This window comes from Sorex fumeus, unplaced genomic scaffold (genome assembly GCF_029834395.1).
Source record: "Sorex fumeus unplaced genomic scaffold, SorFum_2.1 ptg000063l, whole genome shotgun sequence".
NCBI classification, from domain to species: domain Eukaryota; kingdom Metazoa; phylum Chordata; class Mammalia; order Eulipotyphla; family Soricidae; genus Sorex; species Sorex fumeus.
Window position 1 is genome coordinate 48,511,722 of NW_026606120.1, and position 25,979 is coordinate 48,537,700.

General features: G+C 58.6%; 1 protein-coding gene across 7 annotated transcripts in view; it reads left to right on the plus strand.

The window, feature by feature from the left end:
• The window catches only part of MYO18A (myosin XVIIIA), a 103,772-nt gene extending 78,319 nt beyond the window's left edge, over positions 1 to 25,453 (plus strand). For 4 of the 7 annotated variants that reach the window (XM_056127980.1, XM_056127981.1, XM_056127979.1 and 1 more), the window contains 20 exons: positions 255 to 398; positions 703 to 792; positions 932 to 1,051; positions 1,255 to 1,366; positions 1,731 to 1,858; positions 2,082 to 2,236; positions 4,230 to 4,353; positions 4,442 to 4,642; positions 5,215 to 5,325; positions 6,273 to 6,377; positions 6,628 to 6,774; positions 7,104 to 7,217; positions 8,516 to 8,632; positions 8,823 to 8,906; positions 9,327 to 9,464; positions 12,685 to 12,870; positions 13,211 to 13,350; positions 14,089 to 14,133; positions 16,883 to 17,005; positions 24,041 to 25,453. In XM_056127980.1, coding sequence (XP_055983955.1) covers positions 255 to 398; positions 703 to 792; positions 932 to 1,051; positions 1,255 to 1,366; positions 1,731 to 1,858; positions 2,082 to 2,236; positions 4,230 to 4,353; positions 4,442 to 4,642; positions 5,215 to 5,325; positions 6,273 to 6,377; positions 6,628 to 6,774; positions 7,104 to 7,217; positions 8,516 to 8,632; positions 8,823 to 8,906; positions 9,327 to 9,464; positions 12,685 to 12,870; positions 13,211 to 13,350; positions 14,089 to 14,133; positions 16,883 to 17,005; positions 24,041 to 24,185 — 2,529 coding nt within the window. In that variant the 3' untranslated portion in view covers positions 24,186 to 25,453. The remainder of the gene's footprint in view (positions 1 to 254; positions 399 to 702; positions 793 to 931; positions 1,052 to 1,254; positions 1,367 to 1,730; positions 1,859 to 2,081; positions 2,237 to 4,229; positions 4,354 to 4,441; positions 4,643 to 5,214; positions 5,326 to 6,272; positions 6,378 to 6,627; positions 6,775 to 7,103; positions 7,218 to 8,515; positions 8,633 to 8,822; positions 8,907 to 9,326; positions 9,465 to 12,684; positions 12,871 to 13,210; positions 13,351 to 14,088; positions 14,134 to 16,882; positions 17,006 to 24,040) is intronic. The other 3 variants (XM_056127983.1, XM_056127984.1, XM_056127985.1) reach the window with 1 other exon arrangement.
• The last annotated feature ends 526 nt before the right edge of the window (positions 25,454 to 25,979 follow it).

Genomic DNA, 25,979 nt, shown 5'->3' on the forward strand with positions numbered 1-25,979 from the left:
GCAGCAAATAAAGCAGATGAAATTATTCCTAATGACGGTGGGGCCAGGCGCCCCCGCCCCCCCAACTCTGAGGGATGGAAGCAGGAAGGTTGCCCCCCCCCCCACCTCAATGGCCTAGGGAATGATGGGCGGGGTTCAAGGCCAAAGAAACTCCCAGGCCCCTGTCCTGGTGTGTGTGTGTGGGGAGGGGGGGGTTGCTGGCAAGGGCAGCACAGCTCCTTGGAACTCAGTGCCCATCCCTGACCCCCACTTAGATCCAGGACCTGGCCATCCGCTGTGTGCAGAAGAACATCAAGAAGAACAAAGGGGTGAAGGACTGGCCCTGGTGGAAGCTGTTCACCACCGTGCGGCCCCTCATTGAGGTGCAGCTGTCCGAGGAGCAGATCCGGAACAAAGACGTACGAGCAGCGTGGTGGGCACTGTGCCGGTCAGGAAGGACCGCGTGGACCGAGCCTCGCTGACTTAGTTGGGCCCCCCCATGCCCCTCTTTTGCTCCTGCCAGTCCAAAGGCCTCCCCGGAGGTGCCGTCCCAGCCCCCAGGCAGCCTCCGTGTGAGGGTCTGGAGGGGTGCTTCCTTCCTGCCCCTTCACGCCCTGGCCCGTTTCACCAGCTTCTGGCTGCCCCTGAGCTCTGACCCCCGGTCCCTCACCCCCCACCCCCACAGTCCTTTAGGCTCACTGTGTGCCCCTTTCTGCACCCCAGGAGGAGATTCAGCAGCTGAAGAGCAAGCTTGAGAAGGTGGAGAAGGAAAGGAATGAGCTCCGGCTCAACAGTGACCGGCTGGAAACGCGGGTGAGTGGTACCCGACAGACCCGCAGCTTCCGCAGGTGGCCATCCTGGGAGCCCACCCCGCTCCGGCCCTATGCCCTGCCGAGCCCGCTGTTCCAGCTGAGTGAGGCAGGCACTTCAACGGGTGGCGACTCCTCCCCAGATCTCAGAGCTGACATCGGAGCTGACCGATGAGCGTAACACGGGAGAGTCCGCCTCGCAGCTGCTAGATGCCGAGACCGCGGAGCGGCTCAGGGCTGAGAAGGAGATGAAGGAGCTGCAGGTGAGGATGGGAGCTCGTGCGATGGCTCTGCTGGGGTCTACTACATGCTAGTGCCCATCTACTCTCCCCCCACCTCCCGGGACTGGTGGCACCTCTGCCACCAGCCCAGCCCCCTCTGTTCCAGGAAGGCATGTGAGCGCTGTGAAGAGGTGCACTGGGAAGTTGGAGAGCACCCCTCATGCCCACGACGGCCTCTCTTTCAGACGCAGTACGATGCACTGAAGAAGCAGATGGAGGTGATGGAGATGGAGGTGATGGAGGCGCGTCTCATCCGGGCCACCGAGATCAATGGGGAATTGGATGATGATGACGCAGGTCGGTCTGGGGCCTGAGGAGCACCAACATCCCCAAGCCCCGGGAGCCACGGTCCTGGTCCGGGCCCACCCGCCATCTAGTGCTCACCAAAGCTGAGGCGGCAGGAATGGGAGAGCACATGTTCATCAGTGTAGTGGGTTCCCGGGGGGCTGCCCCAGCCATGCTCCTGACCGTGTCTGAAGCTCTGGCCCAGCGGTCCCGGGGGTGGAACTGCACCCATAGCCACCATCCACCCCCCAGGCACCTTTCAGAGTCGCTGGCCGGCTCCCCCCACTGCCCCCTCCCAGTCCCATTCTTCTTCCTCGACACCCCCTGCCCTGCGGCCTCAGCTGCTCAGGGCTCCGTGGTGCACCCCACCCCGCAGGAGGCGAGTGGCGGCTCAAGTATGAGCGAGCTGTGCGCGAAGTGGACTTCACCAAGAAGCGGCTCCAGCAGGAGTTTGAGGACAAGCTGGAGGTGGAGCAACAGAGCAAGAGGCAGCTGGAGAGGCGGGTGAGCTTGGAAGGAGGCAGCCAGGGGAAATGGGGAGGGCACGAGGCCGCTCCAGGAGCCCCGAGCCCGGCCAGAGCAGCACCTTAGAGTGCCAGGGGAGGGCAGCGAGACAGCTTCTCCATGGTGGGTCCCCTTCCCTCCTTGCCTTCAACCCTCTGCACCTTCATCCCTCTGCGGGGGGGGGGGGCCTCTGGCCTCTGAGCCGCACCCCTGCTCTGCCCAGCTCGGGGACCTGCAGGCGGATGGTGAGGAGAGCCAGCGGGCGCTGCAGCAGCTCAAGAAGAAATGCCAGCGGCTGACGGCCGAGTTGCAGGACACCAAGCTGCACCTGGAGGGCCAGCAGGTCCGCAACCACGAGCTGGAAAAAAAGCAGCGGAGGTGTGTGGGGCCTGCCCCTCCCCCCCCTGGAAAGGAGGGAGCAATGGCCTAACTGCACCCCCTCCAGGAACGCCAGTGAGGACCTCACACCCCCACTCAGTGTTGGCCTGTCCCCTGGCCTGGGCACTGTGAGCCGGGGCATCAGGCTGGCCCATGTAGGGGGCCCCGCCCCGCCCGCACCCCATCTCTCTCTGCTGGCCACGCACACTCCTTCTGACTGATGTTGTTAAACTACCGTGCCACTTCCATCTCATTATGGTAATGACGCTGGGGAGGGGCACCCTCGCAGGAGAAAAATCCAATCTAAATTAATTTCCCTGGCTGGGGTTGGGGCTGGGATGCCTTTATTAGCAGCACTGAGGAACCCACACACCCTGGGAACCGTGGGGGGCCCCGGGACCGGGCTCAGAGCCTGGTTGCTCCCAGCAGGGAGGCTTCTCAGTGGAGGACCCCGGGGCCCGGGTGCGGGGCAGAGGGACCAGGGTGCTGCCCAGTGGTTCCTGGGGGCCCTCAGCTCCCTGGGCCCCCAGCCACCTCCCAAGAGTGAGCTCACGCGTTCCTCCTGCAGCCGGCCCTCCGCAGCCCTCTTTCTTGTCTTTACCCCCACTTTCCTCTTAGCACCCTCAGCAGGACCCCAGTTCCCAGCACCCCGGCAGCAGTGCAGCTCGCCCTACTTGCTGTGCTCCCCGCCGGGCAGCTTATTAGCTTTCAACTGCCCGAGTTGTCTTCCCTTTTTTTTGTTTCCGGGGGTGGGGGTGAGGGGGTGGGGGGCTGTTCAATTTTCGACAGAAACCTGATTAGCTATTCAGGGTAGGTGCTAAGAGGAATTTCAGCAATTTGCTCCTTATTGAGAGTCACTGGGCGGGAAATGGAAGGCTGGGGGTGGCAGGGGACACAGGCAGCCGCCCTGTGTGTGGACCCAGCGCCCGCTGCAGCACAGGGCTGGTTTCTGGCCCTGCGAAGGGTGAACCCCTGCTGGTGAACAGGGGTACGGCTAGGGCGAGACCAGACTTGGGAGTCCCAGCCTGCAGCAGCTCCATCTCACGTTACCACATCGGACTGTAGAGGGTGAATTGGGGGCCGGGGAGAGGGCTCAGTGGTCAGCGGCATGTACTTGCCTCTACAGGGACCCAGGTTCTATCCCCCAAGTGGCACTATCAAGGTGGCCAGGCCTGAGCAGTACCATATCCCTTTGCCCCAGACCTGATGTCGGCTGAGTATTACTGAGAGTGGTCCCAGGGCCTCCTGAGCCCTGCTTGAAAGCACACCCCAAAAAGAAAAAAACCCAAAATGTGTTGTATGAGGCAGGACATTCTTGCCAGTTCCCACTCTGTACCTCTGCACTCCCTCCCCGCCAGCCCTTGTTGTTTTTTTTTTTTTTTTTTTTTTTTTTTGCTCTTTGGGTCACACCTGGCAATGCTCAAGGGTTACTCCTGGCTCTGCATTCAGAATTTACTCCTGGCAGTGCCCAGGGGACCATATGAGATGCCGGGGATCAAACCAGGGTCGACTGCATGCAAGGCAAACGCCCTCCCCGCTGTACTATCCCTCCGGCCCCCCACTGTGCACTCATGCACATGAAACGTGAGCAGTGTGCCGGTCTCTTCTCCAGAAGCACTTTGTGGAGAGAGGGTTGGGCCACACCTGCTGTGCTCAGGGCACTCAGGAGCGACCGCTGGCAGGGCTCAGTGGGCTATATGTGGTGCTCAGGATTGAACCCAGGTCGGCCACATGCAAGACAAGTGCCCTGCTCACTGGACTCTGTCCTGGGTCCCTCTGGGCTCACTTGGTGTAAGGACTCCTTGGAACTGCTCCCTTTTCCTTCCCCCACCCAGACCTGGTGACCTGGATGCTCAGCAGAGCCTCAGTGACCATCACCCCAGGTCCAGGCCCCCAGAGTTTCCACTTGGCCCTTGTCCTGCCCCGATTCGGGAGACCAAGATTGTCCTAGGCTCTTGCCCTGTGTGATGGGGACCCCCCGCCTGCCCTCCAGGTTCGACAGTGAGCTCTCGCAGGCACATGAGGAGACCCAGCGGGAGAAGCTGCAGCGGGAGAAGCTGCAGCGGGAGAAGGACACACTCCTGGCCGAGGCTTTCAGCCTGAAGCAGCAGCTGGAGGTACGGGGGGCTGCCCGTGCCCTCGTCCCACCTCCACCCCCCACAGGTCCACAGCAGCCTGGGCCTAGCGGCTTCTCTTTCACTCCAGGAAAAAGACATGGACCTGGCAGGATTCACTCAGAAAGTCGTCTCCCTTGAGGCTGAGCTCCAGGACATTTCTTCCCAAGAGTCCAAGGATGAGGCATCTCTGGCCAAAGTCAAGAAGCAGCTCCGAGACCTGGAGGCCAAGGTGAAGGATCAAGAAGAGGAGCTGGACGAGCAGGCAGGGACCATCCAGATGCTGGAGCAGGTACGCGGGGGCCGAGCCCCAGGAGGAATGCGGCCTGGCAGGCGGCCCCACTCCCCACTGCAAATGCAGGGCCCATGCCAGAGGACGTTCCCACACATGGTCCTTCATTCATTCACATGCCCACGAAGTGTTGAGTGAGCACCTGATCGGTGCCAGCCACAGTGGGGAGGTAATTAAGCTGTTAGGCAGCTTTCCTGGAGAACAAATCTTGGTTGAGCTGCTTGTGGTGAGGGGCTCGGGATGCACAGCCGCTGGAAGTCACGAGTTCCCCCTGCCTGCCACGAGACCACTGTGGAGGCCCACGATGCTTGAACTCAGGACGCAAGAGGAAAAGCCACAGGATTTTCCCCCTGCTGCCCCTAGCAGTCTTAATCTGGGCCAGCGCCAGACCCTTCCCCTTTTCCTCGGGAAAGCCTGCTGCCACAGGAGCAAGCCGGCCCCGGAGCAGACGGAAGCGCCGGCAGAGATGTTTTCTGCTCCTGAGCCTGGGGAGAGTCACCTGTCAGAGTACAGGGGCAGGGCTGGGGGTGCTGCTGGGAAGGGAACCCCATGCTGCCCCCTATCCCCACCAGGCCAAGCTGCGGCTGGAGATGGAGATGGAGCGGATGAGACAGACACATTCCAAGGAGATGGAGAGCCGGGATGAGGAGGTGGAAGAGGCTCGGCAGTCCTGTCAGAAGAAGGTGAGGGGGGCCAGAGTCAGAACAGCGGGGAGGGTGTTTTCCTTGCACGCAGTTGACCCAGGTTTGAGCCCCGGCATCCCGTATGGAGTAGATCCCTGAGTATCGCTGGGTATGACCCAAACAGTAACAGCAACAAAAAAGAAGGTGAGGCACTGAGCTCTCCAGTCAAGACGCCCGGCCCTGCCTGGATTTACTTTTTTTTTTGTTTTGTTTTTGGGGCCACCACATCTGGTGGCACTCAGCTCAGGGACTGCTCCTGGCTCTGTGCTCAGGAGTCACTCCCAGTAGTGCTCAGGGAACCATGAGGTATTGGAGATGGAATCTAGGTATCTTGTGTGCTGAGCACACAACTCTCCCCAGCATCATCGGAGAGTTCATGCCGAAGATGTGGAGCCTGGGCCTGGCTGGGCAGGGCAAGGGGCCCAGGTGGGGGCAGGGCTCCGCTGTGGGCTCCGAGGCAGCCTCAACACACCCCTCAGCTGGTCACCCAGCTGCTGAGACTGCACGTGTGCTGAGCTCTCTTCCCACGCCCCCTCCCTGCCCTTTCAAGTGAGCACTTTCTTTCCTCCTCCCCTGCTGTTTGGGAGACTGTATCTCTCCCTGGGCTCCTACTGGCTGCGAGGGATGCACTCACATTTGTGAATAGGCCCAGGCCCCTTACCTCCGCTCTCTGGGCCTCTGCACCGTCACCTCGCTGCCTCCCTGCAATGATGGTGCCTGCCTTGAGCTCAGCTCGCCACTGTATGTGGTCTTCCCTCCCTCCTGCTCTTTCCTGGCTGGTCTGAAACTCTAGAAACTTCAGGTCCAGGGCCTGACCCCGATGCGCTCAGCCGTGCATGGCTCTGCCCTTCTGCCTTCCTGGCATGGGCATCCCGCAGGGATGGGGGCAGGCTGGCTGGCAGCAGGCACTGAGGGGGCCCCATGGGCCTCTGTCTCCGGTACTGCAGTTGAAGCAGATGGAAGTGCAGCTGGAGGAAGAATATGAGGAGAAGCAGAAGGTGCTACGGGAGAAGCGAGAGCTGGAGAACAAACTCGGCCTGCTCAGCGACCAGGTGAGCTGGCGCAGCACTGGCAGGGGCCGAGCAGGGCCCTCGGGGAGCTTGGGGACAGGTGTGGTGGGGGGGCACGGTAGAGCCCATTGTTATCCCTGGTGGGGGCTGGTCCCAGACATTGCATGCCCAGGCATGATCCTAGCACTTTCGGGCTTCTAGAGAGTCTCTGGGAGTGAGACTGGGGAGGAGCAGACTTGGGGGGCGAGGGGGGGGGGCTGGAGGAGACCCCCAACTTCTGGCGTGCACCCAGGTGAACCAGAGAGACTTTGAGTCTGAGAAGCGGCTCCGGAAGGACCTGAAGCGCACCAAGGCCCTGCTGGCCGATGCCCAGATCATGCTGGACCACCTGAAGAACAACGCGCCCAGCAAGCGGGAGATTGCGCAGCTCAAGAACCAGGTACCTGCGGAAGCCGGGCACTGGCTCTGAGCTGCTTCTAGTGGTTTGGGGTCCCAGCCCCTGGTGGCCCTCGCCCACAGTCAGCCCTTTGGTGGTCCTCAGTGGCTCTGAGGGTGAAGTCAGAGCCGAACTCTGCAGGGAATGCATGGGCCCAGCACAGGCACCCACCCTCGGTGGTGGGGGGACCCAGGGCCTTTGTTCCTGCTATGGGAGCAGCCCACGGCCTCGGGCCCCTGCCCAGGGTCTGCCTCTCCACTGCCTGCACCTGGCTGGCCTCCCGCCCAGGGAAGGGCTAACCGATCTCCTCTGGGGTGGGCTGGGGCTGGCAGCTGGAGGAGTCTGAGTTCACCTGCGCGGCTGCCGTGAAGGCCCGGAAGGCCATGGAGGTGGAGATCGAAGACCTACACCTGCAGATTGACGACATCGCCAAAGCCAAGACAGCGGTGAGGGGATGGGTGTGCGGGGGATGCGGGTGGCAGGAGCAGAGCCTGGACCACTTTCCTCCCGCTTGGCGCGGAGACTTCCTGGACAGCAGCACCCCCCTCAGTCACTCCCCATGTGCCCCAGCAGAGACCTGGAGGGGGTGACAGGGAGAAGGGAGCCAGCCTGGACTGGACCAGCTCCCTGTTTAACCACCTGCCTGTGGGAGCTTGGCCGCAGGCCCCAGCGTCATAAATAAAGGCCGCTAATGTGGCCGAGGGATGTAAACAGGTGCCTGGAGATTAGCAGAAGCGCCGATAAGAGGCGGGGATGGCTCCCCTGCCCTCCCCTCCCAGGCCAGCCCACTGACAGCCCTGGCGGCAGCTAATTAGAGCTTTTATTTAGTGCCTCCTTTTAATTCCCTACCTCTCCCATGGCCCCGGCATCACCGGAGAGTTCATGCCGGAGATGTGGAGCCTGAGCCTGGCCGGGCAGAGCAAGGGGCCGGGTGAGGGCAGGGCTCCTCTGTGGGCTCGGAGGCAGCCTCGACACACGCCTCAGCTGGTCACCCAGCTGCTGAGAGGTGCCAGTCTCCCAGACTTGATTTATCCCTGGGACATTTGTGCTCCTCAGCAGTTTTCAGGTGAGTAATTCAAATTCCTTAATTGTGTTAAAAAAGGCTGTTATAAAATTACCATTTTATTTAAATCCAAGTTAATAAATTTCTTGGCAGAGGCTTCCCCAGCTCCCCACAGCCTGGTAACAAGATGGATGAGGCAGAGAAGGAGCCAACGCAGTCATTTTGGTTGGGAATTACAGGCTAATAGATTCATTCATTTCCGGAAGCTGCTGTTGGCCATCTCTGCCCCTCCCCCCAGGCGCTCACTGGACAGCCAGGAGGGGGGGCCCGGGGGAGGGGAGAATCTCAGCCGGGAGAGCTGCACTTACTTGAGGGGCCCTTCCCTGGGGTCTGAAAGGAGCCGTGAGCTTGCAGGTTAGTGCTGAGCTGCCCGTGCCAAGAAGATGGGGCATTTGTTCTTGAGACCTTTCCTGCCTTCCCATTAGCCTCCAGGAACTGCCAGAAAGCGGCTGTCACTCAGCCCTGGCCTGGCGGCCCCATAAAGACAGCCCCTGGCCCCAGCTCTCTGACCCCGAGCAGGAGCTGCAGCTCCTCCCTCCGGTCCAGAATCCACCACCTTGGGAGACCTGGGCCCAGCGTTGTCCTCTGCCCATCGGAGGCAGCAGTGGAGCGTCCAAAACTGCAGCCCCGACTACGAGGCCGCCCGGCCTAATGCCCGCTGACGTCCTTGCTTCTGTCCAGCTGGAGGAGCAGCTGAGCCGCCTTCAGCGTGAGAAGAACGAGATCCAGAACCGACTGGAAGAGGATCAGGAGGACATGAATGAGCTGATGAAGAAGCACAAGGCGGCTGTAGCTCAGGTACGGATCAGGAGTGCCCCGCCCCCTACCTGCGGACATGAGGTCCTGCCCACCCTCACCCAAAGGTCCTGGTAGGGCCACTGCTTCGGGGTGCTTTCCGTGTGCTGTTTGCCCTGGCTTTTGTCATGGGCAGAAGGGGGCTGGATGGGTATTTCTGGAGGACCCCGGCTGGCACTCGCTCCTTTCCCAGGCTTCCCGGGACCTGGCTCAGATGAACGATCTCCAGGCTCAGTTGGAAGAAGCCAACAAGGAGAAGCAGGAGCAACAGGAGAAGGTGGGAACCTGGGTCTCCCCTGTTAGAGAGAGGGTGCGAGGGTCACTGGCGGTGGGGATGAGCCCCCAAGCCCATCAGCTGTCTTGCACTTCTCTGCCTCCCGTAACCCCCAGGACAGGAGCAGACAACCTCTGGACTCCCATCAGACCTGACCTGTTGGCTCCAGCCCCCTTCCACGTTTCTGTCCTTCTGTCCCCTCTCCGGTCCTTAGCACTCTCTTTCCTCCGCCAGGTCGGGGCCAGGCTGGGAATGCCTCAAGCTGGGAGGCCGCCTCCCACCTTTCCCGGGGTACCCGGGGTACCCGTTCCTCCCTCAGCTTTATTTCTCCAGCCTGGAGATCCGGCTCCTCCAGCCCCCCACAGTCACCCGAGACCACCCCTGCCCAGCTCACTGCTGTTTTCTCTCCTGCCTGTACCTCAGCTACAAGCCCTGCAGAGCCAGGTTGAGTTCCTGGAACAGTCTATGGTGGACAAGTCCCTGGTGAGCCGGCAGGAAGCGAAGATTCGGGAGCTGGAGACGCGCCTGGAGTTTGAGAAGACCCAAGTGAAGCGGCTGGAGGTGGGTGCGCGCGTTTTCCTGACCCGCAGCCCGCAGGGCAGGGCAGTCCCCGCAGCGGGAGCAGCCACGCATGCGCAGCTGCCGGCCGGGCAGGCCGCTCCTCTGAGGCCTCTGCCAAGCTTCCAGGCCAGCCGACGGCGGGTGCCTGCTCCCCCGCCCGCCCAGCCTGCTCTCTGGGCACCCGGGAGCTGCCTGCTTTACATTCTGCTTCCGTGCTTGCTTTCTGCCAAGGGACCAGAGCAGCTTAGCTTTTCGTCTTCATATTTTCCTCCACCATGAGCTCCCCCCGCCTGTCCCCCTCGCTGGCTCTGGGCAGGGTCATAAATATGCAGCGGATGGCGCCACTCCTGTGAGGGCTGAAGTCTGTGCTCCGCTCACCTCCTCCTCCTCGCCCTTCTCTGTTCTCCTCACATCCCACCCTGCCGGCTCCACTGTCTCTCCTCCCCTCTCTCTGCATTTTGCCCCATTCTTTCTTCTCCCTTTGTAGTTTTCTTCTCCCTAACCTTACTCTGCTTTCTTGACCACGTCGCATTTCTTCATTTCTCCCCACCCACTCATTCCTCTCCCAATCAATCTATTTTTACGGGTGGGGTGGGGTGATACACCTTTCAGTGCCCCAGAGCTATCTGCAACCCAGTGCGGAGAGGGGAAGGGGTGGAGTCACTTCTGGTGGGCTCCATTGAAGTGCTCCTATACCCAGAGATTCCGTGTGTGTGCTCTTGCTCTTTGAGCTGGCTCCTCAGCCCTCTTTATCCTTTCTTGGTTTGTTTTTGTTTGGGGATCACTCCTGGCGGGCTTGGGGGATGATATGGAGTGCCAAGAATGGAACCCAGATCAGCTACGTGCAAGGCTAGCACCCTACCTGCTGTATTCTCTCTCATCCCTGCTCTCCACTCTTTAACCCCATCTTTGTTTCTCATCATCTGTTCCCTTCCCCCCGCTCCTTCCTCCCTGCTGGAGCCCCCATACTGCAAACCCAATCCCTTGTGCTTCAGTGTCCCCAGCCAGGGCACCAGCCCCTTCCTGTCAGGCAGAGCAGGCTGGAGAGAAAGTCAGGCAGAGTCATCTCTCCATATACCCCTCTCCGCCTTTTCCTTTTTGTTTTGGGGCCATAACCCACAGTGCTCAGGGTCAACTCCCAACTTAGGGCTCACTTGTGGTGGTACTCAGGGAAGTATGCAGTGGCGGGGATCAAACCCAGACCTCCCACATGCAATTCTGTGCTCTACCCGTTGGGCTCTCTCGAGCCCTCACCCGAGTTTCCACTTCTCCTCCATGCTTGCAGGCGTGTGTCTGAGCATGGTTTGTGACAGTTCTCTGTGAGAGCTGACTTCCTGTGTGTGGGTGGGACCTGGGGGGGCGGGGGTTGTCCCTGCCGTGGCCCCATTCACTCCTCACTGGGAGGGGTGGCACAAGGGTAGGGATGACATGGGTAACTGTGGGCTGGCAGCTGTCATCTAGCGCATTAATAACCTTGACTGAATCGGGGATTATCACTGTGCCTACCAGTGTGGGGACAAGGAGGCTTCTGAGAGTCATTTTCTGCCTTGCAGATACTCTGGTCCCCACGGTACAGATAGAAAGGGTTAAGTGACTGACTTAAGGTCACAAAGCTATCTCAAGACAGAAGGAATCATTGGCTTGGTGATATGGGGGCACCCAAGTCTTTCTTCCCTCAGCTCTCGCTCTGTCTGCCTTCTGTTCAGAGACCCCACGTGGTGGTTTAGATGTCCAGAATGGCAAACCCAGAGCCAGAGAAATAACACAGGGGTTAAGGCATCTGTCTTACATGCAGCCAACTCTGGTTTAATCCCCAACGTTGCATAGTCCCCTGAGAACGGCCAGGAGTGATCCTTGAGCAAAGCCAGGAGTAGCCCTATAATACTGCACCCAAACACCCCACACCACCCACTCCCGAAGGGAAAAAAAAAGCAGAAGAAGAATGGTCACACAAATGTTCCCTCAAACCCATGCAGCCTAGTGCTAGGGTTTCAGACCTAGAAGCAAGGGTACCTAGAGGTGAGGCCCCCACAGCCAGTCCGTGGAACCAGCTGGAACCAGCAAGCCCTTTGTTTGTGCTCCAGCCTAACTCCTTCCTCACTCAGCATCCTCCAGCCCAGGCTGGCAAAGCCCAAGAGCTTTGTGGGGAGAAGAGATTCCTGAGGTTTAGAGGAATGGCTTTGTGCTTCGTGTCTGATGACTGGTTAGCCTCCTCTTAACCCAGGAATTTTGAGTCTCTGAGCACAGAGTCTAGTTTTGGAGCTTCTGGGTTTTGTCTCTGAGGGAAACGCTGCTGACCGTGAGGCCCCATCACCTGGTGTCAATACAGATGGGCCCCAGCTTGACCCCTCCTCCTGCCTCAGTAGGAATCCACCATGTGCTTTACATAGATTAACCATATTTGGTTTTTAAAAGACCCCTGGGGCTGGGACTCAGAGACAGTGTGACAGGTGGGACAAGTGCTTTGCATGTGGGAGGGCTGGGCTTGATCCCCAGCACCACACTGGGTCCTGAGCACCAAGTTGGGAGTTGCCCTAGGGCACCATGGAGCATAGCCCCAGCACAAAACCAAAAACAGACCCCAAGGACAGGGCCAGGGAGATAGCCCAAATGGTAGAGGACCTGCTTAACATGTGTAAGGCTCCAAGTTGGATCTCTGAATTTGTTGCTTCCTGAACACTGTCGCCGGGTGGCCCCTGAGAATCAACACCGCCAGCCTGAGCACTGCAGCATGAGGATCCACCTGTGGGGCCCAGAACCATTGAGAATAACCACTATCCTCAGCACTGCTAAGGCGGCCCATAATTTAAAAAAAATAAATTTTGTCGGGGAGGGGGGAGAGGTTGCAGAATGATAGTACAGTGCTGTACAGATAGTACAGTAGGTGAGGCACTTCCCTTGCACAGCTGACCTGGTTGGGTCGCTCACACCACATACAGTCCCATGAGGCCATCAGGAGTGAGCACAGAGACAGGAGTAAGCCCTGAGCACTCCTGGGTGTGGGCCCCAAACTAAAATACAATAAAAGGTGAAAAGAAATAAAAGTTAAAAAGACCTTGGGGGGATAGGTGTTATTCTCCCCCGTTTTTCTGGGAAGCCCAGGATGTTCATTGCCTCAGAGGGCTTCAGTCACTCACCCATAAAGTCAGCGCTCTATCCCAGAGCCCTGGCACCCCTCCTGATGTGCTGATGTGACTCTCTTCCCCACCTTCCTGCACAGGGTCTATCCAGTCGGCTCAAGGAAAACATGGAGAAGTTGACTGAGGAGCGGGACCAGCGCACGGCTGCTGAGAACAGAGAGAAGGAGCAAAACAAAAGGCTCCAGAGGCAGCTCCGGGACACCAAGGAGGAGATGGGCGAGCTTGCCAGGAAAGAGGCCGAGGCCAGCCGCAAGAAGCATGAGCTGGTACGGCCCCTGCCGCCGCGGGCCCTGAGCCCTCTGAACAGAGAAGCCAGTCTGGAGACGAGGGAGGGAGAGGTCAGGTCAGGCCAAGGCTGAGTTTCCATTTGGTCAGGCCAGACCTCAACTGCCTGGCAACCCCCAGGCAGAAACACTGTGGGCTGGTGGCTGCTCCTGGCAGGGGGCATCAGGCTTTTCTGTGTGTGTGTGTGTGCGCGCGTGCGTGCATGTGTGCGTGGATGTGTGTGTGTGTGTCTGTGTGTCTCTGTGTGTCTCTGTGTGTTGGGGAGGTGGTGGGTGGGGGAGACTAGCCCTCCTGTGAGCCGCAATGCTCCCTCCCTCCTAGGAAATGGATCTGGAAAGTCTGGAGGCTGCTAACCAGAGCCTCCAAGCTGATCTCAAGCTGGCGTTCAAGCGCATTGGGGACCTGCAGGCCGCCATCGAGGATGAGATGGAGAGCGATGAAAATGAGGACCTCATCAACAGGTGAGGGGGGCCCCAGGGCCATGCTGACCCACTGGACTGACCACTGGTTAGAACAGCTGCCACCTCTGTGTTCCCTTCACTGAGCCACCAGCAGCCCCATCCTTGTAGTCAGACCCTAGCCTGCAACACCCTGTGGGGGTACAGTGGCTCTCCTTCTCCCTGGGCCCCCTCCCAGGCCTCCCGAGGAACTGACTTGCCAGCTCCGCCTGTTCAGCATGAGTTATTTCCCCGTTTAGCTGCATTTCCGATGGCGCCTGCCCCACTCTGGGGAGAGCAGAGATTTAAGGGCTACGGTGCCTCGTTACTGTGCCGGAGATTTCCTCTCATAAAACCTACCCAGGGAATGGCTGAGGAACTGGAGAAAGAGATTTGTAGTCTCTCTCTCTCTCTTTCAGAGGAAGCCAGGATACGGGTAGACCAGATGTACGGGGTGGAGTCAGGCCCTGGAGGGACATCCAAGGCCACCCAGGCCAGATCACCTGTCCCCTGCCTACTTACTTGAGGTCTGGGGCCCTTGGATAGGCTTCCCAGGATACCTGATTGGTTGGGAGAAGGCAAAGATTCTCCCTCTGAGCACAGCATCATCACTCCCCTTCCCCCCACCCTCCATCTTAGCCAGCGGAGCCTTCTGCCGGGGAGGAGCTGTGCTCTGCTGGGAGTCATCCCTCTTCGTGGTCCCCCCACTGGTTTTCTTGTCTTCAACTGGTCCCCTTGCCCATCATTTTCTTCTGTTTCCAGTTTGCAGGACATGGTGACAAAGTATCAGAAAAGAAAGAATAAACTGTGAGGACCGGAGTGCTCTTGCTCTCTGCCTCTCCTCGCGTGGTGTCTAACCGCCCCTAACTCTGGGCTCCCCCCACAGCCCTGCTGCATGTGCATGGGGCCCCACCGCCTGCCCCCTCAGCCTGTCTCACACTAACACAGCTGGCTCTGTCAGAGGGAGGCAGGGCCGCAGGCCGCCCTGTCATTAGATGGAGAAGGAGGGTGTCAGAGAGGTGCGCCCCCAGCCCACACTCACCCCAGCAGTGGCAGGAAGGGGCTCCGTCACATTCCCTGGCACCCTCCCGGGCCCTAGCCCTCTCCTGTAGGTATCAAGCTGGGCCACGTCCATGGCCAAGTTTTCAAGAAGTCTCTGGACCAGATGTGTTCCCATGCTTGGCTTCCTCTGGGGCTGGGTGAGACTGGAAAGAAAGGTGGGGCTTCGTTTTGAAGGTTACCACCTTTCGGCAGTTGCGCGGGGAGAAGGTGAGGGCTCTTTGTCAGTTCTTTGTTTGCAGAGAGCATCAGCGACTTCTCACAGTCATGGCAGGGGAAGGGAACACTGCCAGATGTGTTTACTCTGCTTCCCGTGGGCACCTCGGACCCAGGAGCCGGTGGTGCTGCCTGTCGGCTAGGGGGAAGTGGGCAGGGGGTGCAGATATGCAGATGCTGGTAGATGCGCCCCCTGCCAACTTGGCCAGGGCTGTTTCTCAGCGGCCCTTGGCGGTGGGCGCTGGGCTTTCCCGCACTCAACACACACACATGCACTCTCTTGCCCTGCAGGCCTCCTCCCCCGGCCCGGATGGGCTGGTGGCAGTGCCCAGGACTCTGTGAGAGCTAATGATAAATGTAATAGTGTGTAACAGTGATAGAGGGCCGCTGGAGCCCGGTTGTCACACACAATTAATATCCCCCGCCGTTCTGTCTCCGTTTGTTTGTTCCCCCGTGATTCGGCTCCCAGTTAACTAATAGCACACGAGCCTGGACATAAATTGTATTTGACACGAGGTTTAATTCCGACCATTTAAAATTTCAACTGCCCCCTGAGCCTGCCTGCCCCTGGAGTTTGTTTACGGGCCTGATTATTTAAGGAAAAGAACCCAAACATCATCTGTACGCTGGAAACTAAAGGGACAGCGAGGGCAGGCAGGCCGGCTTCTCAACCCATTTGCCGCTCTGAATGTAAGAAGGAAATTCGTATTCTGGGCCCACAACCATCTGTCCCCTGTGTGTTCCAGCCCTGCCATCCTTGAGCTTCCAGGGCTGATAAAATGCGCATTTAAGATCATATTCTAAGGCATTGCCAGGCGCGCGTGCACGCATGTGCCCGTGCGTCCACACCCTAGCGTGCACCGTGCAGGTGCATGGGGGCGTACGGTCCTAGCTGGGGACTCGGCAGTGACAGAGAAGTGGTGTGGCTCCATTTTCAGCAGCTCTGGCCCCAGCTCCAAGTTATCGAGCGAGTCGTGCTAAGGCGGGCAGAAAAATAATGTTTCGATTTACTTAGAGATACAGTTGTTATTGCCATAACCTTAATGAAAGCAGTAAACAGCACAGTATTAAGGGAGATTTATACAGAAACGCTTTTAACATGTAGACATAGATTTTGCGATGCATACAGCACCTCCTTTCTAAAGGCAATCAATATGGTTATGAACAGGGGTGATAAATTACAGGCTCTGAAGCTGGAGAAGGAGGTTTTTTGCATGGGTGTATAAATCAGCTGGTATTGGCGTTCCATGGGGTCCATGCACCATAGTAAATCTGCCAGGCTCGGACGGGCAAGGGCTTGCATTAGCAGTTGTGGAGCTGTCTGCTAAACTCCTGTTTACCCGGGGCATCAGCCAACCTCATCTTTGTTACAATTCTGCATTTGGTGGGAACCCATAAAGTATGCCTCTTTATTCCCCTCCCCACGCGAGCCATGTTCTCACACAATCCCCAGAAGAAAATCTGGTGGCTCCTGGTGTGTGTCTGTGTGGGGGCGTGCGTGTGTGCGAGCTTGCGTGTGGCATGTACACACATCCGTGCATGCGCCTATGTGGCTATTTATTCAACAACGTAATTCAGGATCAGGGCTGCTCCTGTTGCCACAGATGAAAGGGAATTTATGCCAAGGAGACATGCGAGCATAGCAGTGGTGGGGGATCGTGGTGAGCAGACATCTTGCAGAACCTAGAAGCATATTCCTGCAGAAACTGCATCCCCACTGCTTCACGAAGGGGTCTGAATGGCTCCACATCAGACAGTCTCTCTGGGGCTTGCCCGCCAGCGTGGCACCGGGAGAATCAGAGGCCTGTTGGGGACTTCCTGGGCTCTGCTGGGGCTCCAGAGGGTACCTGGTGCTGCCAGAAGTGTTCCCAGCTCCCTAGAAAGTTCCACCACCCCTTCCTTCTCCCTCCCCTTTCCTGAAACAAGCAAAGTTATAGGATGGCAGGAGAGTCCAGGTACAAACGAACTCAAAGCCTTTCTCTTTTCTTTCATTCTCATTGATTAATTGACCAAACAGCTGCCTGTCCCCAAGAGTCTGGGGCTGGGAGGGTGCCTGGTGCCCTCGGAGGCTCCTGAGTGGCCTTCTGAGGTGGGAAGGGGTCCTGGTGAATGGGGCGCTCCGTCTAATCTCTCTCTCCCTGACTCACTGATGTGCATGCCACCCCACTGCCTGCCCCACGCAGACCAGCCTGCTGCCCCCGCAGCGTGCTCCCCACCCCCACCCCACGGCAGGTGACATGTCTCCTCTGCCACACCTACCTTTGTGCTCCTCCTCCTACAGTGAGGGCGACTCAGACGTGGACTCAGAGGTGGAAGATCGGGTCGATGGGGTCAAGTCGTGGCTGTCGAAAAACAAGGGGTCTTCCAAGGCCACGTCCGATGATGGCAGCATGAAGAGCCCCAGGTGAGTGCCTGCGAGCTTGGGGTGGGCAGCGGCTACCCGATTGCAGAGAGGACAGAAGGGCAGATCTCTGTGTCCTGGGCCCCCGGTGCAGGGAACGGATACAGGTCCGGGTGCGTGAGCCCAAACGGCTCTAGGTCACATCTCCTGCTGGGTTAGTGCTTTGCTTCCTATAGGTTTTGCTTCATCCCCACTTCAACAGATGTTTGTTGAACTGCTGGAGACCTGAGGCCTTGGATCTAGACCAGGAGGGTGCCCTGGGGACTCGCCAGCCCAACCCAGCTCAGGGCTCTGAGGTCTAGTAGAAATGGCAGAGAAGGGCCCAGCTCCGGCAGAGGCTGCCGCACTTTCTGTCTCTTTCTGCACCATCTCTCCTACCCCTCAGTTCCTCACTGCCTCCTCCCAGGTTTTCCACTCCTGCTCGGGACTTGGCTCTTCTCCGTTCCAGCCTCTCACAGTCTTTTGACTGTGTGGACAGTACCCCTAGAACCCAGGACCTCACCTTCCCATCCCTCACCACCCTGGCCAGCTTCTTCTGCTGCTTTTCTTTTTCCTTTTTTTGTTATTGTCTTTGTTTGGGGGCCACACCCAACAGTGCTCCAGGCTTACTCCCGACTGCACTCAGAGATCACTTCTGGTGGACTCATGGGACCATATGAGGTGCCTGGGTTCGAACCTGGGTCTGCCACATGCAAGGCAAGGGCTCTACTCACTGTGCTATCTATCCGGCCCCCAGCCAGCTTTGGAGCCCTATTCTGCTCCCTCCCATCTGTGGCCCCTTCCCTGCTGGCTCCCTCCCCCTCATCCCCCCCAAACTCAGAGACATGCCCCGGCCCTTCCCAGCAATGACAGGCACGTTGTAGGGGTGGTGTCAGAAAAAGTCATTTTCTTCCTCGCCAACTCCCCGAGGTTCCTTCCCATCTGTCCCTCACCGCAGATGCCCAGTGCCCCCCTCTCATTGGTTTGATTTATTTGGCCAAACCACATTTTGTTCTCGCTCGTGATGCTGCCTTCCCCGCCCCACTGCTGCTCCGCGCCGCGCCGCATGGAGCTCCAGGTAGTTGACAATGAAATAAATTGAACTAAACGTTTTAGAGGGGGGAAAAGTGATGAAATAGAACAATAGTCTAATTTACATGACATTCTCCATGAAGCTATTTTCACTGACGCAAATTATTTTGCTTCATTTCCTCGGAAGCTCTCACCGCCACCTTGCCGGGGCTGCGGCAATTCCTCCTCTCTCCTTCCCCCCTCCCGGGCCTCCGCTCTCCAGCCTTAACACTTGTTCCTCTCTTTCTCTCTCTCCCCCGCCCTGTCTGCGCCGCCCCTAACCCACTGCGGGCTCTCTCCTCCCCTCAGAGCCTCCCTGTCCACCCTGGGGAAGGAGGCCAAGGGGCTGGACGAGAGGCCGGCGTCGGCGCTCAGCTCCCTGAGCTACCGGCGAAGGCTGGCCCTGAAGGACTCCATCGGGGGCGCCGGGGATGAGGACTCTCTCTTCACCACCCTGAGTGAGCGGGCAGCCTCCCCGGAGAGGCCCCCCCGGAAGGCCCGCTCCGGCCCCAGGGAAGAGCCAGGCCCGGCCAGGAACACCCGTGAGCAGGACGAGTGCAGCTCCATCCTGTCAGGGCGTGGGAGCCGAGCCAGCCGGGCTCCGGAGAAGCAGCGGTGGGGTTCCAGCATGGATGGAGCATCCACCGTCTCTGCACCTGTCAGCCGGGCCTCGTCGGCCACCCGGCATGGCTCCGGGGAGGACGGGGCTCGCTCCTCCCTGAGCTTCTCCCTCTCAGGCTCTCCCAGTTCCCGCCGCAGCGCCTCCCGCCTTGACAGTCTGTCTCAGGCCCTCAGTCCATCGCTGGGCAGGGCCTCTGTGCTGGGTGAGGAGAGCCCTGGCTCCCGCCTGTCCCTGGGCCGGAGCTTCCTGGACGAGTGGGATGATGGTGCCAGCGTGGCTCTGAGTGAGGCCCACTCACAGTACAGCCACCCATCATCGCTGGCCCGCAGTCTGTCCGTCCCGCACCAGCCCCACGTCCCAGCCTCCGGCCCGGAGCCCCGTGGGCCTGGCACCCGCTCTGTCAGCCGTAACTCTTACCTCGACCCAGACCTGGAGGCTGCCATCAACGAGGTCTTGAGCTACAGACCCAGCTCATTCCAGCGGAGCCGCCTGAGCCTCGACTCAGAGGATGAGGAGGAGCGCAAGAGCCTGCAGAGTACTCGAAGCGCCCAGCTGGACCCTCGGGAACCAGCTGCCAGCATCCGCCGCTCAGCGTCGGCTGCCGACGTCTCGCTGTCCCGCAGCCGCCAGAAGAGCCGCAGCAAGAGGAGGAGCCGCTCCAGCTCCAGCTCCAGCTCCAGCTCCAGCTCCAGCTCCAGCGACTGCTTGGAGCACAGGCGGCGGCGGAAGAAGGGACGCTCGCGGAAGAGCAAGAGGAAATCCAAATCGAGAAGAAAGAGAACCGAGACCGAGTCGGAATCCTCCTCGTCAGCGTCCAGCGCCTCCACCGTGTCGGGCCACAGCCGCTCAAGCGTTAAGAAGGGCCCACCAGCTGCTGACAGCGAGGAGCCCGGCCCACCACGCAGGCCATCTCGGAAGGAGGAAAAGAAACGCAAAAAAGAGGTGGACAGCCTGATGATGCGGTACCTGTACCGGCCCGAGAGCGACTAGTGTAGTAGGTGGCACCTGGCATGGATGGCAGCATGGTGTGTGCCACTCAGTGTGAACTAACTTGACCCCACCCATCCCACCATCACCGAGGGCACCCCACCCCTCCCACCCCCGTTGTCCTCTGTGGCCCTGCAGAGTTTCCCAAGTACCCGGAAAAGCAGGGAGCCGGCCCTGCTGGCGAGTCATTCTCAGCCAATTCGGTTGAACTCACTGGTGATTTAATCACAGCTCCTTCTTACCAAGCCAGGAGCCCAGCTAGATACTTTTCTCCCTTTATCCATACAGTAAGTCCCAAGCAGGTGTCAGGTTAGCCCCATTTTATAGAAGAGAATCTCTGGCTGAGTGCTGGTTGGTGGTCTCATTTGCCAAGGTCTGACAGGCCGGAAGTGATGATGCCGGGATGTGAATGGATCTACTCAACCAGCTGGGATCTTCATGGTGGTGGGTGCCCAGCAGAACACACACAGGAGCTTTTGTCCAGTGCCATCATAGGCTAGCCTGGGAAAAGGTTCCAGCCAACCCCAGGGTGAACTGGTACAGCAGTGGCCAGCATCTTCCTCCCTAATCCCCCCCCCAACACACACATCCCAGACATGGACCTCAGGCCTCATCGAGGTGGGACTCCCTGGTTTGCAGCCCCTGAACTCCGCCCCTATGGCAGACAGCCCTCCCTCCCGAGCCCTCCCACCTGCAGCCCCCGCATGGGGCGTCACCTGTCTTTGCTCATCTTGGGAAGTTTTAATGAATAGAAATTAGCAGCCACTGAGTGACAGCTCCCTCCTGGCTCTCCTGCCTCCGCCAGCCTTCTCCCCATGAGGGGAGCGAGGGGGCAGGGAGCTGGCAGCGGGGCCCTTCATGCCCACACCCCACCTTGGAAGAAAGGCAAAGACTGACTCACTGGAATCCCATTGTTGGCAGTTTTCCTGGTGGGTGGTGACATTTACATCACCCGGGGTCTGTGGAGCTGTTTTCAGTGTGATGCCCTCCCCGAGCAAGCTTGCTGCCTCCTAGGAGGTCTGACCACAGAACAGCCCCCTGGGGCCGGGCCTTGTTTCCTCGATGCATGAACTAACACACACCTGTCGCATGCTTGCGTGCTGGATCCGCAGGACAAGGATTCTGACTTGGGCTGGGTTCCACCCATGGGGAGCAGTTGTGCTTTGAAGACAGAAGAGCAAAGCAGGCCTCTGGCAGTTCTTTGCAGGGGACTACTGGAGGGTGGAGGGTGGGCCAGGGATGGAGCTCCCAGCCTTGGGCTCAGCCTGGCTCTGTCACCTTCCCCACAAGGCAGGTGGTGAAAGGGAACTCTGGGAGGAGCAGGACAACCTCTCCATCACACCAGAAAAGTGCCGATTGGTGCCGTAATGCGGACAGACAGGAATCACAATATTCTGCTGGGCAATTGCAGTCTCCTGCAACTGCCCAGCAGAATGCCCTGCTCCTGTGGGCTGGGGAGTGCCGGGGAAGGTTTGTAAAACATCCTATCAGACCCCTCTGAACTTGGCTCCTCCCCCCTCTACCTGAAGCAGGAATCATGGACCCAGGCAAGGCAGCGCGACTGGTGAATTTCAGACCCCTTTGGCCTCAGCCCCTTGGTGCCCTTAACCTGCAAACCGGCGAAGGCTGGTTAGTTAGTTAGTTCCCCCAGACAGTTCCTTTTGTCCAGCAGGAGAACAGGAGCAGCCCTGAAACCGTATATGCCACCACCTCGAGGAGGATCCGATTCACTGCGGGTAGAGTGGGCGCCAGGCCAGCAGCGAGCCAACCGATACGGAGCTGGCAGGAGAAGGGCCAGGGGAGGGAGGCAGAGCTGGCCTTGGCAGGCTTTGGACGGATAAGCTGCCAGGAGTGGGGGCAGCGGGGCAGGGGCTCAGCTCCCCATCTGGCGAGGTGGCCAGAATTCAGGGAGGCCAGTGCCGAGCACGAACACGATGCCGACAGTGAAGGCGAGGGGAAGCACCCCACCCCGGGCTCCCCCTGCGGGAATTAGCTTGTGTACCAAATTGTTTGTGACAGCCTTGAGCAGGAAACACTGGCTTGTGGGGAGAAAAGCTTTTTAAACAATTTGGTTAAAATGTTCAAATTGACGGCCGAGACTCTGGCTCTGGGGAAGCGGGAAGCCGCCTGCTGTTGCTGGCTGGCTGGCTGACAGCTGTGGCAGCAGGAGCCGCCTAGGACACTGGCTAAAGAGCACCCAAGACAGAAGTCGGGGGAGCCGGTGGCCCCTCGTGGGGATGGGGGGGTTGTGCACCCCAGTGACCACCTCCCTGGTGGCTCAGCAGCTGGGCCAGCCTGGCGATGGAACTGTGTGGAAATCCAGGTGTCTGCCTAGCAGGCATGGGGTATGCAGCGAGGGGTTGTGGGTGTGTGTTGTGGGTTGTGGTGGGGAGGGGGAGGCACAGGGGAACCTGTCAAGGAGCTGTGAGAATGGAAAAGTGTGTGAGACTGCCCTGAGGCACTGGGCCTCAGCCCCCACAGCTGCCTTGCCCCTCCCTCTGCCCACAGAATACTCCCACTTTCCTACCCTTTGCCAAACAGCCGACCTTAACCCCCAGAAAGCCTGTCTGAAACGTGAAAATAAGGGGCAGGAGCAAAAGTGCAGCAGCTGACCTGAGTTCGATCCCCGGCATCCCACATGGTCCCCTGTGCAATACCAGGAGCAGTTTCTGAGTGCAGAGCCAAGAGTAACCCCTGAGCATTGCTGGGTGTCACCCTACAACAAAAAACATTTAGGAAAATCAGACCAGGGCACCACTAATTTAAACAATCCTAAAGCAAAAACCACCGCCTTTTATTTTCTCCCTGTGTTGTATAGTCATCAGTGAGCTTTATAATTTCGTCCCAGAGACACCTCCGAGTCTAAGTGCCTTTGGCCCATCAACGTAAGACTCATTTATGTTCAGTGTAGTTTGTATTAAATGTGTTTTGTGCTATTCTGATTCCTTTAAAAATGGTAATTCATTCATGAGAAATACGATAACTATTAACCAGACTGGCCCATTCCTGGACCATTTTGCATAATTGAACATGTATTCTATCAGGCACTTCCTTCTCCCAGGAGAGAGAGAGAGGGAGGGAGAGGGAGAGAGGGAGGGAGTGAGGGAGGAAGGGAGAGAGAGAGAGAGAGAGAGAGAGCCTCTCTTTACACACCCTCTGGGCACTCACCCAGCTGGCAGGGAAGGCTCCCTTTAGTCTGGCTTTCCCACTTGGTCACCCAATCCCAGGGGGCAGGTGGTGTGAGCAAAGGGTTATGCCAAAGCAGTGAGTTCTGGGCTACACAGTGGGGCTGTGGGTGTGGGCAAGAGACTGGTCCTTCCTGACCTGGTCCTCAGGGCCCCTATGGAATGGAATCTCATTTCCAGTGTCTAGTTGCCCCCCCCACACACACACACCGCCCCACCAAAATAAGTGCTGGGAGTCGAATCCTTCTTGGGAGCCTCCCTCTAACCCCTTGGAAAAGGTCGTAATGAGGTTCTCTCTGGTAAATCCAGTTCCTGTCTCCTTGGGTTTGGAGAGAGAACTTTGAGTGGACGGGTAAACAAAGGGCTGTCCTTATTCAGTAAGAATTTGGTGGGGGGGGGGGAGGGAGCAGGTTTAACCCAGAACCCCACTTAGCCCCTCTGCCTTTTGGGACTGGCAGCAGAGACGGGAGCACACAGGAAGGCTGTTCTCAGTTGAGGGGAAGGAAGGAGAGAAAGGAGTGGGAAGGGGAGCCCATCCTTGCTTGGAGCTCTGGGCTGCTTCCTGTCCAGTGGGAGATCCCCAAGGCTCTCTTCTGCGGCAAACCCCAGGTCTTCCAGCTCCCACTTCCTGAGTCTCTGTTCCTTGGGAGTAGATGGTGCCATGGGCAAGGTTGAGATCCTTGCAGACTTCAAGAAGTTCAGCCTCTGATGAGCTCAGAGGCTGCAGCCAGGGCATGCAAGCCCTCCTTACAAGGAATTGCCCTAAGATCCTGCATTTCCTAGGACAAGTCCTTGGTGACCTCCAGGCTGTCACTGTCACCCCGGAACTGACTGCCTCTGACCCTTCAAGGGGAAGGAGTTGGAAGTTCCGGGGCAGGGCCCAGAATCACAGTGTCCCTGGAAATACACAGGAACCTGGATGCTTAGGCCATGCCTCTTCACCCCATGGCTCTGCAGTGGTTTTCCTGGGAGCATTCAAAGCTTTCGTCAAAACAGGGCGCTGCTGTCTGTCTCCGCTCTGAGCCTCTTTGGGGAAAGCATGGAGGGCTGGTTTTGCATTTCTATTTGGGGCTTGCAGGACCTGCTGTGACCTGGCCTGGAGGGGGTGTGGGTTGGGAACCTGTCCAGGACCTAAGGCTGTGGCACTGCAGGCTGGATGTGACATTCCCTCATGGCCTCATTCTCTCCCTGCAGCCCCAGCAGCAACTGGAAGTCCCCTGCCCCTGACCGATCCGACGACGAGCACGACCCCCTGGACGGCACCACCAGGTCCCGCTACGCCCACAACTATCTGAGTGACAGCGACACAGAGGCCAGACCCACAGAGACAAAAGCATAGCCCAAGGGAGCAGTCCATGCTGGTCCTGCCCTCGGTGACTGCCCCTCCGAAGAAGCGGGGATGGGGGGCGGAGGCAGAGATCCCCTCAACCTGACTGCTAAACTGCATGGGGGACACTGAGCCTCTTCCGGGTGTCTGATGTCTTCTACTGGGGGCACTGGGGGTGGTGGGGAGGGTAAGAGGAGTTTTGGAAAAGAGAACTTAAGCTCCTCTGCCTCCGAAATATCACGCTCTCGGCTTCTCCCTTGGGCCGCGGAGGGCAGCAGTGGGTGACCTGACCCTGCGCGGAGTCAGTACATTGACCCCGTCTCAGCCCCCTGCTCAGGGACCGTGGACTGGTTGCCTGCTGGGACATTCTAGGTTGCTGGGTCCATGAGGGGGCCTGGGGGGTGGGCACCTCCGTCCCTCCCCGCTGACTTGGGGGCGAAGGCTTTCTCTTCTCAGTGCCTGCTGTCTTTTTACTTTTTAACTTAAATACCGAACCTCTCCATCGCAGCTGCATCGGGGGCAGGGGGTGCCGCATGGCAGCAGGGGCCTGGGAGGGGCACAGGGCAACCTCATCTCGCTCCATGCTTTGGAGAACAATCCTTCCTCTGTGCAGCTGAGGGGGGCCTGTAAGCAGAGCGGGGTCCCGTTCTTAAGAGGCAGCGTGTTGAGGGGGGGGCCTCAGGTGCTTCTTAGCTTTGGGTTGAGTGCACCCACACTGGTGGGGGTGCCCACAAACCACCCAGGCTTCTAGCCCCCACCCCTCTTCTCTCATTTCTCTCATCAATGTGCTAAGTGCAATGAGCTATTTAAGAGTAAACCTGTCCCCGCTAGGCTGATCGGGGGTTGTCCAAGTACTGCCCCCCCTGCCCTTCTGCCCTTCTGCCCTTCTGCCCTTCTGGCCTGTGCCTGAATTCAGCCGAAGAGGGGAAGCAGGGCCAGAGGGCTGTGAGCAGGACTAAAGAGGGAGTTTCCGTCGGCACGCGTGTGTGAGACGCAAATCCTCTCCCTGTGTCTGAACCTGTGTCATTTTTCTCCCGAGTTCCCCCCCGAACCCCATCCCCACCACCACTCATCCCAGACCTGACAATATGTGGCCTGAAGGCCCCCCACACATACCGAAGTCATCCCACCACCACCAGACTTGGGGGCCCAAGGGCAGTGCCTGGTGCCGCTCCCATGTGCTGTCCCCCAGCCTCCTCCTGCATTTGGTTTATACTCACTGGGCTGTGCTCGCGCCCCTGTCTCCCTGATGTATGGAAATAAATGTCCTTTTCCTCCTGGCTCTGCCAGTCTTTCTGCCTCTTCCTTCAGACTCAGGTGAAGTCCAGGTCTTGTAGGGAGCAGAGGCAAGTTTGAGGGGGGAGGGTCGTCCTGGTCTCTAGACAGTCCCACATGTACTCGCACCACACAGAGCACCTTGGTAACTCTGGCAGGCAGAGGTAGAGGGGTGAGAAGATTGGCTAAGGAAGACACAGCCCCACCTCTTAAGAGTCTGGAAATGGTAACTTGGGTTGGCAGGGCCGCACCCTCCCCTGGCCTCCATGGTAGGGTCATGAGCTCTCTCTGGTTGCAGAAATCCACCAATTACAGGATCCACTGAATTTAACATCAATTTTGCTTATTCCAAAAATCACTTTACGGCCATACTCTATACCACTGAACCATATCCAAGTCCTAAGATGACTTTCTGATCAAAACTTGGGAGTTTCGAGGGGCCAGAGCTATAGTAAAACTGGTACTCTTGGGCATTTGCCTTACACACAGCCAGTTCAGGTTCAATCCCTGGCATCCCATATGGTCCCCTGA